Below are 15,916 nucleotides of genomic sequence, written 5' to 3'. Positions count from 1 at the left end.
ATGACGAAGCGAACCAGAGAAAGGCTAACAGCGACTAGTATTTTCCACTAAAGATGCAAGAAATTCGAAGGCCACGCAAAACGGCGCTCTGACATGCGAACAATGAGGGCGAATATTCTCAGTAGTGATGGCGGCTGCAGGGTGGCCATGAAAGGATACAGAAAGCAAAAAGCTTTCACGTCATAAAGTTGGAAGAGCGTAAAAGCTTGAAAGCTTCGCAATTAAGAAAAACGTTAAAAAGTCACTTATCCTTTTAGAAAAGCACACCCAACATATGAATTGGAAAGATCTATATAAAGAGAGGAGAAGGAAGCGCCAAGGGCTTTCCCCTTGGACTCTTCTTGTATCTTGTGAGAGATGTGAAAGGAGGGTCCCATGCAAGAGAGCAAACTCTTGTTGTGCTAACTTGTGAAGGCAAAGAATTTGGATGTTTTGGTGCCGTGCGTTGGCTCAAGGCTTTCAAGGTATGAAAATACAATTCACTTGGTTTCAGATTGTTGGTGTTTCTGAAATTTGAGTTAAAGTGATGCTATGCCTACATTCAAGTTTTAAGCTGTTTTGAGCTACGAGAGGAATTGTTTGTTTGGCGTGTGGTACTGTGTGTGATTCGTGTAGTATTTGTCGAAACATTAAAATTTCTTGTGTTGTGTTGTGCATCGGATAATGTCAATTTCCCCAACCAGCACTCCTTAATGTCTCATTATCAGGTTGTGAACGAGACTTGCTCTCGATCATCGCCCGCGTAACAACGTATTAAGAATTTTACATATTCTTTTCTTTTCTTATACAAGTCCATGGAGATAGATTTTGAATTACCAAATGCTAAAGTATTTTTAGGCTTGTTGTCTACATGCTTATAATCTATTTTAAAACTATTGGCCAATCTGAAATTACTTTGAGGACTTAAAAGCATTGAATGGTGGATAAACTAGCACACCGACATGAGTATAAAAGAATATAAAAAGCTATTATATTACTGCAATTACTCTCTCTTCATCTTACCTTCTTGCTCACTGCTTTCATGGTTTCTCTCTCCCCTCTTCTATCTTTCTAGTCTTTCTCTTTTCTTTTCACTCATTCTCTCTCCTCTTTTCTCTCTTCTGTACTCTACTCTCTCACCCCTCATTCGTCTTCTTAACAATTTGAGAAATTGAACACCGTTAAGTACCCAAGTCACCTTACTAAGGATGATCTAGCTCTCTTGCAATGTTGTAATCTCTTCAATTATCTTGTTTGGCATCTTATAGTTGTGAGACTCTTATACTTCAATTAATAACCAACGCGAGTGCCAAATATCATGACTTATAGTCATGGCACCACCATGCCTTCCTCTTTTAAGGCTACATGGATGAAAAATAAGAAGTAAAACATAAGCAAAATATATATTTTTAAGATTTGTCAAAGCCAATATATTATGGCACATTTCATATTGTGAACTCCTGCACTCTACAAGAAAATGATAGCTCATATAGTGCCAAAAATTACTTTCTTTCAATAAATCAAACGTAATTTTATAAACTCAAGCCACCTTTCAAAAATAACGAGAAATAACTTGATTACTAAACATTTCTAAGGCAGGCCAAAAATCTTGATTTAACTTAAAGTACTGATATTTGTAAGAAAATGATGTGGTTTCACAAATAACTTGATTATTAAGCTCTTCTTAAGACACATTAAAAATCTTGATTTAGCTTTAGTATTGAGATTTATAAGATAACTTTATTGTGCTTTCACATAGCAAGTTCAAATTTTGTACATGGTCTCTCACGTTTAATACATCTAGCTTGTAAGGATGTGTAAGAAAGAGCACCCAAAATGGCACCTATAATTGGTGCAATAAGATATATCCAAATACAATGATAGTTACTTTGAGTTATTGCTGGGGCTAGTGATCTAATTGGGTTCATTGATGCTCCCGAAATACTCCTGCCACACGATAAAAGCTCAATGATATAAATTATAAAAAGGACTCTATATTATGTAAGTGCAATTTGGAGATGAGAGATAAAGCATGTCGCCATGTTCCATTAGTAATCTTAAATTGAGAATGCATATTTGTTATCAACTTTAAATCTACATACCCTCCAAGTAGGATATTCGCAGCAACAGTTAACCCAATAGCAACAACACCTTGTATGCCATCCTACATCCATAGTTGAATATACAATAGGTAACATGATCTAAGAATTTCTTCTAAACTATCATAAATGATCTTACACTTGTTTTTCGACAACTTAATTGAGTCCACATCTTGCAACCATGGAACGAACTAATAGAGAACTTGTTAAATAAGGGTCATAGCTTCTAAGGTAAAATATCATACATTCAAACCTAGTAGTTGGATAGAAATATCACAAGTCACACAATCGATGGAATTGTACAACTTGGTATAGATTCGATGACATCATGCAAGTCTCTCAAAAAAGAATAAGAGATCCAATAACCTTATTCGTGGGCTTATGTAAATTGAATTTATTTAACTATATGACTTTAGGACTTCCAAATTTTCATATTTTCAAAAAAAGTGATGCAATGATGACCTTTGTCCACTCTTGCACATCCACAATGAAGCTTAGATGGTGATAAAAATAGATTCTAGGTGAAGAACTCAGAGCTTGCTAGATGATCTCTAACTAGGCAAATAGATTATCGTGGTTCATGAAGGGTCACATTTTTATAGCCCATGACGGTGGTAGATTAGCATGACTAACACATTATATTATTAACCTTTTCTAGTTGACTAGGGAATAAGTCATTTACCATTAAATTAAGAGTGTTGCCCTTGAACACTAGAAGTTGGGAGTCCCTAGCTAGGGGCCATATCCACAACCTCTAACACCCAAAAAAGGGTGCCTTGATGACTTCTACACCTTGCTAGTCAACTTAGCATGCCTTTAGTTGTTACCAATCTAATTGCTCCATCTAACTCATAGGCTTGACTTTTTTTCCCATTTGATCATATAGACCTCTTCTAGCATAAAGGTTAAGACCCAACTAATCCCCATACTCATACCTAGCTTCTTCTCATAATGGGGGCCCAACAACTTTAAGCACCACAAATCATTGGTCACACCTTACAAGGGTGGGCTTGTCCACCCCGAGGTATACCACTTCCTCAAAGAGTTTATCAAGATGAACTCAAAATAGATCCTTTGCCTTGGTGAAGTTATTTTTCTCATTCTTCTGTCAAGAAGTGAACTGAAGAGAGAGAAAAAGAGAGAAGACTGCAAAAGAGAGGAGTGCAAAAGAGAGAGAAAGAGAGTGACGAGGAGAGCAAGACTAGAATAGGAGAGAGAAAGACAAAAAGAAGCAAGAAGCCATTGAAGCTGAGAGCAAGGTAGTGAGAAGAATGACAATAATGTATTAATGTGTCAAAAGATGAGAAAATTTACATATTCCCTCTTTTTATACCTATGTCAATGTGACATGGCATCTCTATTATTTACACCTTAAATCCTTATTCTTTCTAACTTCTTACAATCCATTCCATCCCAAGGGTTTTATGCCCTCAAAACAAACTTACAAAGATTTGGAAAAATGATGGATAGAGCAAAGTACTACTTTGTTTTCCACTTTACAAATGGGAAAATGAATAAAAGATAAGAAACATATGGACTGAAATAAAGGAATGGAAGTAGGCCTCAACTATATACATGATCAAGAATACTTCAAAAGTACTTGGAGCCCTAAAGTCTTCAATTGATGAGCTCAAAATGAAGTAGACAGCTTGTTGTATAAATAGACCCTGCTGAACCAAATCTGCCATAACTTCTAGTAGAAGTATCCAAATGAAGTGTGCCACATGTCAAAACATAGCTCTTGAAGATTACTTTGATACTATGTAGATGGCATAATTCTAAAATTAGACAAAATAAAAACTATTCTAAAATAGTCTACTGTCAGGTCCCTATCTGCACCATAATTGGCTCCATAATCAGTAAGCTTCAACCACCAATGTGTCCCTTAAGAAAGGAAACTCATCTAATATGGGATCAAGCCTCCAAGAAGCTTCCTCAGGTGGTAAATCTCTCCATTTGATCTATGAGCAAGTTTGTTGTTAGATCCATCTCTCAAAGTAAAATACCAAGACATGGGCACCTTCAACAAAACTCTTCAACAAAACCAATTCTCCTTCTTGGAACTCTAAAGGTCATCTCTTCTCATCTGCATATATTTTCATTTGGTCTTGGACTTTCCTAAGATTCATCTTACAGTCCTAAAGAAGAGTCTGTATTCTTTCCAATTCTTCTTTCTCGTGAGGATTGATTATTTCATTAAAGATGATTGTAGGTAAGGATACCTTAGAGCCATACATAGCCTCAAAGGGCAAAACTATTATGCTAGCATGAGTGAAATTATTGTAGGTAAACTCAGCCAAGTCTAACCCATAATTCCATGAATTCTCGACATCATAACAGAAATAGCGAAGATAAGTCTCCAACCACTAATTTAACATTTATATCTGTCCATCAATCTGTGGATGATAAGCCGTAGAGGGAGCAAATTTAGTACCCATGGATGTGAATACCGCCTGTCAAAAGTTACTCATGAACTTTGAATCCCTATCATGAACAATCACTTGTGCTTGATGAATCGGTGATAAAATGAACATAGACCAAGGAATCCTCTAAGTAAAGTAGTGGTCGAAGGTGTTGGCCAATCTTTAATACACTGCACCTTCTTGGGCTAAACCTGGATCTCTTTTTCACTGACAATATGTCCCGAGTATTCCACTTCAGTCTGCATGCAAGACCATTTATTCTCCTTAACAAAGAGTATGTGATGTCTCAATACATCAAAAATCTTCATTATATGTGATAGATGGTCCTGAAGGGTCTTACTGTAAATCAAAATGCCATCAAAGCAGACTAAGACAAACTAAATGAGGAAAGGCTGCAAAATCTTGTTCATCAGACTCTGAAAGGTAGCTAGAGCATTTGTAAGCCCAAATGGCGTCGCTAGGAAATGATAGAGCCCTCGATCAGTTCTAAAATCGGTCTTGATTTCATCACCCTCTCGCATACGGATCTGATGATACCCTGACCTCAAGTCACTCTTCGTAAAGAATCTAGCCCCCTTGAGCTCATCAAGCAAATCATCAATCCTGGGTATTGGGTATTTGTTCTTCATTGTGATATTGTTAAGATCATTGTACTCAATACATATCCTAAAAAATCCATCTTTCTTTTTAACTAACAAGACCCGAGATGCATAGGGTGAAGAACTAGGTTCAATGAATCCCATTTTAAGAAGCTTCTTGATTTGCTTGGCTACTTCCCGTTCACACTTGGACAATATATAGGGTGGCTTATTGATTGGCTTTGAGTTGGGCTCCCAATCAATGGGATGATCTACTGCTCTCTTGGGAGGTAATGAAGTAGACACCTCAAACCAATCCTTGTACTCCTCAAGAAGAGCTTTTGAGGTTCGGTGACTTGCTGAATTTGTGGATTGATCTTCAATCTCATTATTCAAGTGCAAAATAAATATCTATGAGTAACTCTTATACTCCTTTTTGAGTTGTTGAATGGTGATAAGTTGAAAATATGATCTACTAGGAATTCCTTATAAATGGATGAGCTCTCCATCATAGATAAACTCCATATACAGTTGTGAGAAATCCATAGTGATTTTCCCTAATGTCATCAACCAATCACAACCAAGGACAATATCTATAGGCCCCATTTTCAAGATAATCAAGTTTACTTGTGCTTCATAATTTTCAGCCAACTGTAAAAAAATCTGTGGGCATATTTAGGTAATGACTTCTTCTTCACCATTGGCTACCTGAACTCTTATGGGTTGTTGTAAGTCAGTGGAAAGATAATTCAGCTTGTCCATAATGGACTTATTCACAAAATTGTGTATACTACCACTATTTATCAAAATGAACATGGCCTTTCCATGAATGCTACCCTTTATACGAAGTGTTTCAGGGCTCTTAGAACCTGTCCAAGCATCCATGGAAATGGAACAACTAGTGGCAGTAAGTGGCTCATCATAAGTCCCACCTAGGTCGAAAGGAACACTCCCACCTAGATCAAAAGAAAAAGAGTCAACCGGATCATAAAAGTACTCTTGCTCAACTTCTTCCTTAAAATCATCAATTTTAATAGTAGGTACAGTTGCATTAGCCTCATCAATATCATCGTCAGAATCCTCAAAAACTAACATACTATGAACCTTAGCTTTTGCATTTTTTTATACACACTTTGTGACATGATCAAGTATATACTTTTCCCCACATTTGAAGCATAAGCCTTTTTTCTTTCTTTCTTTATAGAGGTCCATAGAAATAGACTTGGGATTCATATTGACTAAAATAGATTTAGGCTTGTTGTCCCCTTGTTTGAAATTAACTTTAGAACTATTTGTTGTCCTGAAATTGCTTTGAGATCTTGAAGCATTGAATGGTGGATAAGTCAGCACTCTTAAGCTCCCACTTGGCGCATAATTGCTACCATAAACATTGCCAACTTGTCCATGTTTGAAAAAGTCCTTGGCTGTCCATAACTAGGCTGAAATGATGTCCATGTTTGAAAAAGCCACCTTCTTGACCGCTATGCGGCCCGAGATCGTATTCCAAGCATTAATCTCGACTTTGAGCTTCAACAGTTCTCTATTAAGGAAGGGGATGATTTGAAAATCAAGCTGGTTGAATATAGAATACAGGAGACAAAAAGAAAAAAGAGAATAAGACAAATGTATCTAAGGAAGTCAAAGGTAAGAAAAAGGCCAATGTGGCCTCTAGTGTAGTTAGAGGAGCTCTCAGATACAAAGGCTGATGTATTATGTGCAGTTGATTACGATGCCCTTGTATGTCAAATGCAGGATATGCAGATTACCAAGGCTGATGTGATTGATACACTTTTGTCAGTTGATGATGATGTCACTCAGACTTGGATTGTAGACTCTGATGCTTCTTTCCATGTAACTCCTTGCTTGAAGTGTTTTGCTATGTCCAATGTAGGCAGTTATGGAAAAGTATATCTTGGAAATAACCATGCTTGCAGCATTGATGGGATAGGCACTATACACTTGCCTTTGGATAATGGGCAAGAGCTTGTGTTGAAAGATGTCAGATATATCCCTAGCATCGAGAAGAGTTTACTATCTGTTGGACAGCTTGACTTGCATGGTTACACTACACTATCTGGTGGTGGTTGGTGAAAATTTGAAAAAGGGTTCCATGTTGATTGCAAAAGGAACCAAGAAGGGCACTTTGTATTCTCTGCACTGTAAAGCTTTGAATGGCAAGTTTCTTACAGTTGCTGAAATTGACTGTCATGTGGAATTGTGGCACAAGAGATTAGGCCAAATGAGCCAGAAAGGACTTAATGTCCTTACCTCTTTGAAGAGGGTTGATGGAAAAGGCTCTAAACTTGATTTTTGTAATGACTGTTAGTTTGGAAAGCAAATATAAAATTCCTTTTACTCTAGTGTCTCCCGTAAGTCCAATGTCTTGGACTTAGTGCATTGTGATGTAGGTAGTATGCCCCTGAAATCATTAGGTGGTGCTGCATATTGTCTCTTTTATTGATGATTGTTCCAGGAAGATTTGGGTTTATTTGTTGAAAAAGAAAAGTGAAGTGTTTGTTGTTTTTAAAACTTTTCATGCATTTCTAACCACTCAGATAGGTAGAAAGCTTAAATGCTTGAGAACTGATAAAGGGAGTGAGTTCACATCTACCGAGTTTAAGTCCTTTTGTGACTTGCATGGAATCAAGAGGGAGCTTACAACTCCTTACAACCCTTCTTCAAATGGGGTGGTTGAAAGATATAATAGGACTTTATGTGAGAGAGTGCGGTGCATGCTATCCACTACTAATCTGTCCCATGAATTTTGGGGGGAGGCACTTAAAACCACAGTTCACATTTGCAACCGCACTCCAAACAGATCCTTAAATAATGGCATTCTTGAGGAGGTTTGGTTTGGCAAATTAGCCTCATATAACCATTTACGGATATTCGGTTGTGATGCTTTTGTTCATGTTAGAGATGAGCTAAGGAATAAAGTTGACCCGAAATCCACTAAAGGCATTTTCATGGGCTATGGTAATGAGGGTGAATTTGGCTATAGAGTGTGGTTATCACAGTCTAAGAAGATTGTTCGCAGCCGTAATGTTGTGTTTAATGAGGCAAAGTTGCTGAAAAGTACTTTAGCCTCTAATAAAGACATGAAAAATGTCAAATTTAAGAATTTGCAACCATCTATTACTTCAAATGATGCGCCTCATGATGCTGTGCCACAGGCTGAAACTAATGATCAACCGGTTATTTTTAAGGCAGATGATGATGAACAACAAATAGAAGCACAAGGAGGTCATGGACAACAAGATAGACTTGTTGATTATGAAAATGCAGGTGTTGGTAATGAAAATCAAGGTGCTGTATAGCATGAACACCATGCTGAAAATGGCATACAGTAGCCAATAAATGCTGAAAATAACATGCCTCCAGATGTAGATCGGATTCCTCAGAATGTAGATCATTGGGTACGCAGGTCTACACGCTTAAGAAGACAGCCACATTGGTATGACCCCTCTTTACACTATGTGATGCTTACAGATGAGGGTGAGCCTCTTACATACAAAGAGGCCAAGTCATGCAAATTCAGCAGTAAGTGGGAGCTAGCTATGAAAGAAGAGATTAAATCTCTGTATGCTAATAATACTTGGGATCTTCTGTTGTTGCCCAAAGGAAAATAGCCTCTTCCAGACAAATGGATTTACAAGGCAAGACTAGTTGCCAAAGGGTATGCACAAAAGGAAGGGATTAACTTCCAAGAGGTCTTCTCACTTGTTGTGAAGATGACCATTCTACGTGTGTTTTTTGCTCTCACTGTTGTATTGGACTTAGAGTTGTACCAAATAGATGTGAAAACAGCTTTTCCACATGGTGACATGGATTAGAAAATCTACATGAAACAGTCGAGGGCTTTGTAGTTCTTGGAAAAGAGCAGTTGGTGTGTAAACCAAAATGCAGCTTGTATGGGCTGAAGCAAGCACCATGGCAGTGGTACAAAAAGTTTGATACTTTTATGCTCTCTCATGTGTTTACATGCAGCCATGCAAATCATTGTGTGTACATGAAAAATGATACAGATAGCAACCCCGTCATACTTGTTTTGTATGCGGATGATATGTTGCTAGCTGGGAAACGAAAGACTAGCTTGGATGCTCTCAGATATCAGCTGAAATCAGCTTTCTTCAAGAAAGATTTGGGGAATGCAGGACATATATTGGACATGAGGATTCGCAGGGATAGAACGTAGCACTTGTTGTTCTTATCTCAAGAGAAGTACATTGAAAAGGTACTGAACAGATTTAACATGATTGAAGCTAAGCCTCTTGGGGTGCCCTTACCTCCATATCTTAAGCTTAAGAAAGCCAACAGCCCAAAAGATGACATCGAAGCCAATGCTATGGAGTCCCTTATGCATCAGCTTGTGGCTTTCTTATGTATGCTATGGTTGATACTCATCCAGACATTGCTCATGCAATGGAGATACAGTTTTATGTCAAATCCTAGCAAAACACATTGGGAGGATATCAAGTGTATTCTTAGATATCTAAAGGATACACAAAGAAAGTGTATTTGCTATGGGCAGGGTGCACTTAGTCTACAGGGTTATTGTGATGCAAATATGGCAAGTGACTTGGACACTCAAAGGTCCACTAGCAGATATGTCTTTATAGTTGCTGACGGGGCCGTCTCTTGGTGCTCCAAGTTGCAAAACATCGTAGCATTGAGTACTACTAAAGCTCAATACATATCAGCCCTACTGAAGCTTCTAAGGAAGCTATATGGTTTAGCAAACTTGCAAAGGATCTCAGCATGTCTATGAGTACTCCAATGTTGGAATGTGATAGCCAAAGTGCCATGCATCTGGCTAAGAATGCCATGTATCATTCACGCACAAAGCATATAAATGTGCGATATCACTTTATCAGAAAAATTCTGAAAGATGGTCTAATCACATTGACCAAGATCAAAACACAGGACAACCCTGCATATATTCTCACTAAAAGTTTAAGCAAGGCTCGGCATGAGCATTGCATACGATTAGTTGGAGTTGGTTAAAGGTTCACTTCAGACCTTTAAGTGGGAGGTTGTTGGGATGTAAAGGTCCTTCATTCACCTCCATATATTGTACATGTGTATTATTATGTTGTACGTGTGAATGCATCCTTACAAGCCCTAAGTATAAATACATTTTATTCTTTGTGTATCAATACATTGTTGGTACACCGAAATCAGCTCGTACACTCTCTGTCACTCTCACTCTCACTCACCTGCACACTTCCCCTGCTGCAAATCTTCATGATTCCACTAGTCGCGCCCTCAACAAGAGCAAAGATGGAAGATCCAACCCCTAGTATGTGTGAAGCGGATATGGAGTATAATCCAAGATTTTGAAAGGATGAAGAGAGATGATCAAGGGTAGAGGTACCTGAATTCCGTCTGCTTCATGAGCCCCCTCTATTAGAGTTCATATACGCAAAGCCATTCGGATCCTGCACCTCAAAAGAAGAAACAGGCGAGGGTTTTGTGTCATTCAACTCAAAAGGATTGTACAAACCTGACACTGGACCTGAATGAAATGATGAAGTTGGATCGCCAAACGCTCCAAATGCCGTATGTCCTCCATGATCGGAGAGGTGGCCAGCCTCACCAACCGGCCCAAATGTGGTAGCAAAGCTTATAGGAGGATAAACATTATCGTACTTGTTGCAATAGTAAATTTCTCCTCTGTCATGTTAGTGAAATCTAGAATAGGAGTAGAAAAATAAGGTGAAGGTGAAAGTGGAGTGTCGTTCTCCTCATCGAGTCCATAATGCCGTCTGAGGGCCTCCAGTGATGGAGAAGCCTGATAGGACATCATAGGAACTGGAGAGGAAGGCGTCTAGGACATTGTGATTCGGTTACAAGTTGTATTGTGTGCCTCGCACAAAGACTAGCTCTCCACAATATCTGCAAGATACTCTTTACAAGAGCATCTACTCTGATACCATGTGAAGAAAACTGCTAGGCTTTGCACTGAGGAAACACAAAGTGTACGACCACGACAAAAACACAAAGAGACAAACACAAAAAGCAAAACTCAAACCCTAAACGCAAAACTCAAAACTCAAACACAAAAACTTAAACACAAACAAAAGAAGGGAAAGAAGAACACAACTCTAAAGTAAATGAATACTACAAATGAATGTAAGAGTGTACAGCTACTCAAGGGCAGAGCAGTGTGTCGAAAAGTGACATCCACTAGAGACAAATCCCAAGTCTGTGACCACCAATTGGAGTGTAGGATGGAGAGAATGCAACAAACACAGGCCTCAAGAGGACCGAGAGCACCAAGCACAAGCTGGAGAGATGACGAAGAGGGTGGGCAGTTGTCGCCTGGGAAGATGACATCAAACGCAAGATGTGGATGCAGTCGCCAACTGCTGCCAAGTGTAGAATAGGTCCAAATGCAGCAACAGAAGGTCATATAATGATGGAGATGGGCTCCTAGCTCTCGCCTACACACTCGAGGAGTAAATGCAGAAGCAAAAGGTGTGGCAACAGTGTCTAGGGCTAGACAACCACATATGTGTGGACTGATGGCTGAAATCTGCACTCAAGGGTGTGAAGCTTGCACAAACAGGAATAAGGCTGAATGGGGGCAACCTGCCTATTTATAGATGTTGAAGGGTGCCCCAAAGAATTAGGGTTTTGGGGGACCACTGAAATTCTCTCGGACCGCTCCCCTTTTTAGGGTTTTTCATTAATTAAGTGTGTTTTGGGGTTGTTTTAAGAATGCTAATTAGCTTAAAAACGTGTTTTAGCTCAACACTCACCACCTATATAGTCCCCCACTTCTTCCATGTGTTGTATAGCCTACTCACCCATATGGCCTACCTCACCATTTACTCAACACCCCCTTGAGCAATTGCTATCCCCCTCTCTATCCCTAGGCACCCTATTCCACCCCCACCATGGAAGACCATCCCTTCCCTCAAACCTCAATGTATAGTGCTCTACCCCATGGTCCCACTTCTTCCTTCCCTTTCCTCGCCGACCCCCCCCCCCCCCCCCAAAACCTCCACCAACCTAAGTCCCCTATGCATCCCTTAGCCAATCATCCTCCCTTCCCCTACCAACCTACCACTCTCTCACTAGATTTAAATATATGTTTGACTACTTACCCATCTCTTGCCAACTCCACTCCTTACTATAGGATACAGATGAGAAGATTCCCCCAAGTGGACAAGATCAATCGCTCGAGACTCCAGCACAAAGGCTAAAGGCATGTATCCACCATCCATGTGTGAAAGAGATTAACACATACAAAAAGCAATAACCCATGCAAAGCCATAGTGCTTGATATGTGATGCCTTGATCTCACACAAGGATGCGAAAAGATTGCAAGAATGGTATTTAGCACAGATTACCACTTTTATGCGAGTTACTAACTACATTAGCATGTGCACGAAACTTACAAGCTATTAATCCCATCACTTGGAGATTTATCTCACCCGTGTCCTATAGTGACACGGGCCAATTCCCATCATTGCATCTCATCTTCATGAGATCCCCCTTATCATCCCCAATCTCCAACTCTCCCTCCCAATACTCCCACTATTCACCACCCTCCCTTCCCTTGTCGACCCACTGCTCCCTCTCCCTAGGTTTAAACATCAATTTCATTGCCTACCATCTATTGCCAACTCCCACCATCTCATCTCTCTCATACATGGGCTTCCAATCAGCAAACCCAAGCTCCATCCATCCCTATTGGCACTTCCACTTTTCACTAGCCTCTGAATCTTCCTACTCATAAAAATGTAGCTCAAGACACATATTTTGAGTTGGAAATGAAGCCCAAGTGATCAACACAAGTCCTCTAAGTTTTTTTAAGTCATTCAACTCTTGCCAACATGTCAATCATCTCTCCCCTCCATAGGCTTCCCCTCAGTAGCCCTAAGCTCCATCCCTTACTCCCAACACTCTCGATGTTCACCAACCTTTGAATCTTCCTACTTACCAAAATGTAGTTCTAGAAATGCATGGTAAGGCTAGGCACAAAGACCCACCAAACTAGCCACTAAGTCTTGCAAGTTTTCTCAAGCTCTAGCAACCCTAAATCCTCCAACCAACACCATCTCTAGCAAGCACCAAGAAGACCATGGTGCAAGTGATAGTAGTTCTAAGAATTAGTACTATCAAACATATTAGACTATGCATCTTGGTCTCCCTTCCCACCCCTTGTGCTCCAATTGCTTCCTACCTCAATCGTCACCCACACCTTAGGTACATTGAGCCTTGACACATTGTGCAGCTCCAACAATACCTAGCCTCAATCGCAAAAGAGTTATATCTACCCTGCACTACCCAATACCTTACAACGCCTCTTCTCTACTCTTATCTTATAGCTACCCCCTTATTCACAACTTTCCAATCACAATAAGGGAAACATGACAAAATCCAAGCTAAAACCGTGGCAACAAACCACACACACAATGTAGCGCTTGAGTGCTGACATTGTATTGTTAAGTTGAAGTGAGTCTTACTTCCCATCAATACTAGTGATCAAGGAAATCATGAGTACTTGAAAGTTTGAAGCACAAAACCACCCCTCAAAAAAACACTTACAATCTTAGAAAGATGATTCGTGGCAGTAGCTACAAAACTAAGACTGAAGGTCAGTACTATCTCCATCAAGAAAGATTGCTCCCATCCACCACTAGGTAAAGTTAAGGCCACCCCATTCCTTTTGATTCCATACAACAACATTGCCACCCACACTGCTAAAGTGCCACCCAAGAGCTGACTTCCCGCATACAAAGGCACCTGAATCATGCACATGTATGAACATACACAATTTAGATGTGACCAAAAGATACTATTGATGATTGATTGCTTTATTGATTATATATCAAAATACCTGTGACCATGTGCATTGCCCAATTGCAGAAAAGGCAATAGTAATGGCAGGATTGAAGTGTGCACCTGAGACTGGACCAAGTGAAGATATAAGACCTACAAGGGAGAGGCCTACCACCATATCCTGCCCCATCATCCCCCAGCCCACCATGATCGAGCCACATATAGGAAACATCAAGAAAAAGGTGCCCAACATCTCAGCGATTGCCTGTAACCAACATGCCACACACGCATACACATGCGCATACACAAAATTAATCGATGGATTAAACAAACTAAATTTTTTTCTTGATAATCACAACTACATATTGTTGTCAAAGATTTGACATACCTTGTGCACGCTTGACACCATCCAATGTTCAGAGTTTAAGGAGCCCTCAGAATCAACTTCTTCAACCAAGGAATTTTCCTACAATATATTCTTTGCCTTGATCCTTTGCACATGGAAGCTTTATATAAATTTGATAGTAAATGAGTAATCAAATTGAAGAACATCAAAACAAGGTTAGATAGAGAAACTAATCACAATTCACATACACAAGGAATGACTGGTGTACTGCAAAGTAGTCAAATTGAAGAACATTAGAACAAGGTTAGAGAGAGAAACTAATCACAATTCACATACACAAGGAATGACTAATGTACTAAGAAGGGGCTTTTTTGTTTGTCTCTAGCAAACCTAGCCTTCTTTGTCACTAGTGGACAGAAGATCCCTTCAATGGTTATTACAAAAGCATACAAACATCCAACTAAGAGTGCCCTACTTCCATCCAATTTTCATGCTTGTTTGCTTGTCTTTCACATACTCTATCTCCTCCATAATCTCTTGGACAATGACATGGCTTCAAGGCAGGGTTTCTTCTTTTTGCATACAAGCTTCCATGCTCGTAAAAGCTAGATTTTGAGTGAGAAAGTGTCCACATGTATGTGTATTGACAAGATATTGATGACTCAAGAAGACCTAGAGAACTTGCATCAGCGAGGGTACTTCTACAATAGCCACTAAAGGGGTCTGCTATCCACCAATGGCAAAGGAGACTAGGTTGGCTAGAGACAAACTAAAAACCCCTCTAATACACTATGCATTCCTTTTGTATCTGAATCTTGATTTATTTCTTTCTCACTATGTTTCCATGTTCTTCCATCTGATTGCTCATCTACTATCAAATGTATATAAATCTTTCATGCATGAAAGATCAAGGCAAAGAAAGTATCGCATGGAAATTCCTTGACCGAAGAAGCTGATTTTGAGGACTCCTTATACTCTAAATGGTCTCAAGTGTACACAAGGTACTTCAAATCTTTAACAACAATATGAAGCTATGATTATCAAAGAAATCTTTTAATATGCTTATTCCATCACTTCATTGTGTGTGTGTGTGTGTGTTTGGCATATTGGTTGTAGGCAACCATTGAGGTCTTGGGCACCTTCTACATTATCAAAATATGTGTAGTCTATTGCCATGGTTTCAACTTTGACTTATTCATGTTTCACTTGCTATGGACGAAGGTCACAAATAAGGGGATAGCTATACCATAAGAGTAGAGAAAAGGCATTAGAGGATACTGGATAGTGCAAGGATAGGTATAGCTTTTCTATAACTCAGCCTAGGTGTTGTTGGGGCTACACAAATGCCTAGATTCAATGTGCCTAAGGTGCAGGTGACTATTGAGATAGGAAGCAACTAGAGCACAAGGGAAGGAAAGAAAGATCAAGATGCATAGAGTGATATGCTTGATAAACCTCATCCTCAAAACTTGGATAATGAGATTTCTAAGGATAAGGACTATCAAACATATGACTATATGCATGAGTGAGCCACATGCAACAAACAGCAAGAAAAAGGTACCCAACACCTCAACAGTTGCTCGTAACCAGAATGCCACACACACAAAAACTTAATTAATGGATTAAGAAAACTAAAAATTTTCCCTAATATTTACAGCTCCATATTGTTGTCAAAGATCTGGAGTATTTTACACATACTCA

The 15,916-nt window shown here is 39.3% G+C and overlaps 1 protein-coding gene across 2 annotated transcripts; it reads right to left on the bottom strand.

Annotated features, from left to right (window-relative positions):
• Window positions 1-1,697: 1,697 nt before the first annotated feature.
• On the bottom strand, window positions 1,698-14,611 carry LOC148027846 (aquaporin NIP1-1-like). 2 transcript variants are annotated; one of them, XM_087689557.1, is made up of 5 exons: window positions 14,258-14,611; window positions 13,928-14,134; window positions 13,636-13,833; window positions 2,082-2,143; window positions 1,698-1,926 (listed from the first exon to the last, which is right to left on the bottom strand). In XM_087689557.1, exons 1-5 carry the CDS (start codon window positions 14,276-14,278, stop codon window positions 1,731-1,733), a joined length of 684 nt encoding a protein of 227 aa, XP_087545683.1. In that variant the 5' UTR covers window positions 14,279-14,611; the 3' UTR covers window positions 1,698-1,730. The 2 variants fall into 2 exon arrangements, with proteins under 2 accessions (XP_087545683.1, XP_087545684.1); XM_087689558.1 differs by lacking the exon at window positions 2,082-2,143 and having other exon boundaries at window positions 1,756-1,926.
• Window positions 14,612-15,916: the final 1,305 nt, after the last annotated feature.

Source organism: Lygodium microphyllum, chromosome 12 (genome assembly GCF_053477565.2).
Source record: "Lygodium microphyllum isolate KBCC chromosome 12, Lygodium_microphyllum_v1.1.10, whole genome shotgun sequence".
Classification (NCBI taxonomy): Eukaryota; Viridiplantae; Streptophyta; class Polypodiopsida; order Schizaeales; family Lygodiaceae; genus Lygodium; species Lygodium microphyllum.
This window is presented reverse-complemented; position numbering and strand designations above follow the sequence as displayed.

Coding starts and splice junctions, on each gene's coding strand:
- LOC148027846 (XM_087689557.1), bottom strand. CDS start 14,278: ATGGTGTCAAGCGTGCACAAG. Junction 13,834..13,927: donor GGCAATGCACATGGTCACAG/GTATTTTGATAT, acceptor TGCATGATTCAG/GTGCCTTTGTATGCGGGAAG. Junction 2,144..13,635: donor CGAATCATCTTTCTAAGATT/GTAAGTGTTTTT, acceptor CTATGGATGTAG/GATGGCATACAAGGTGTTGT.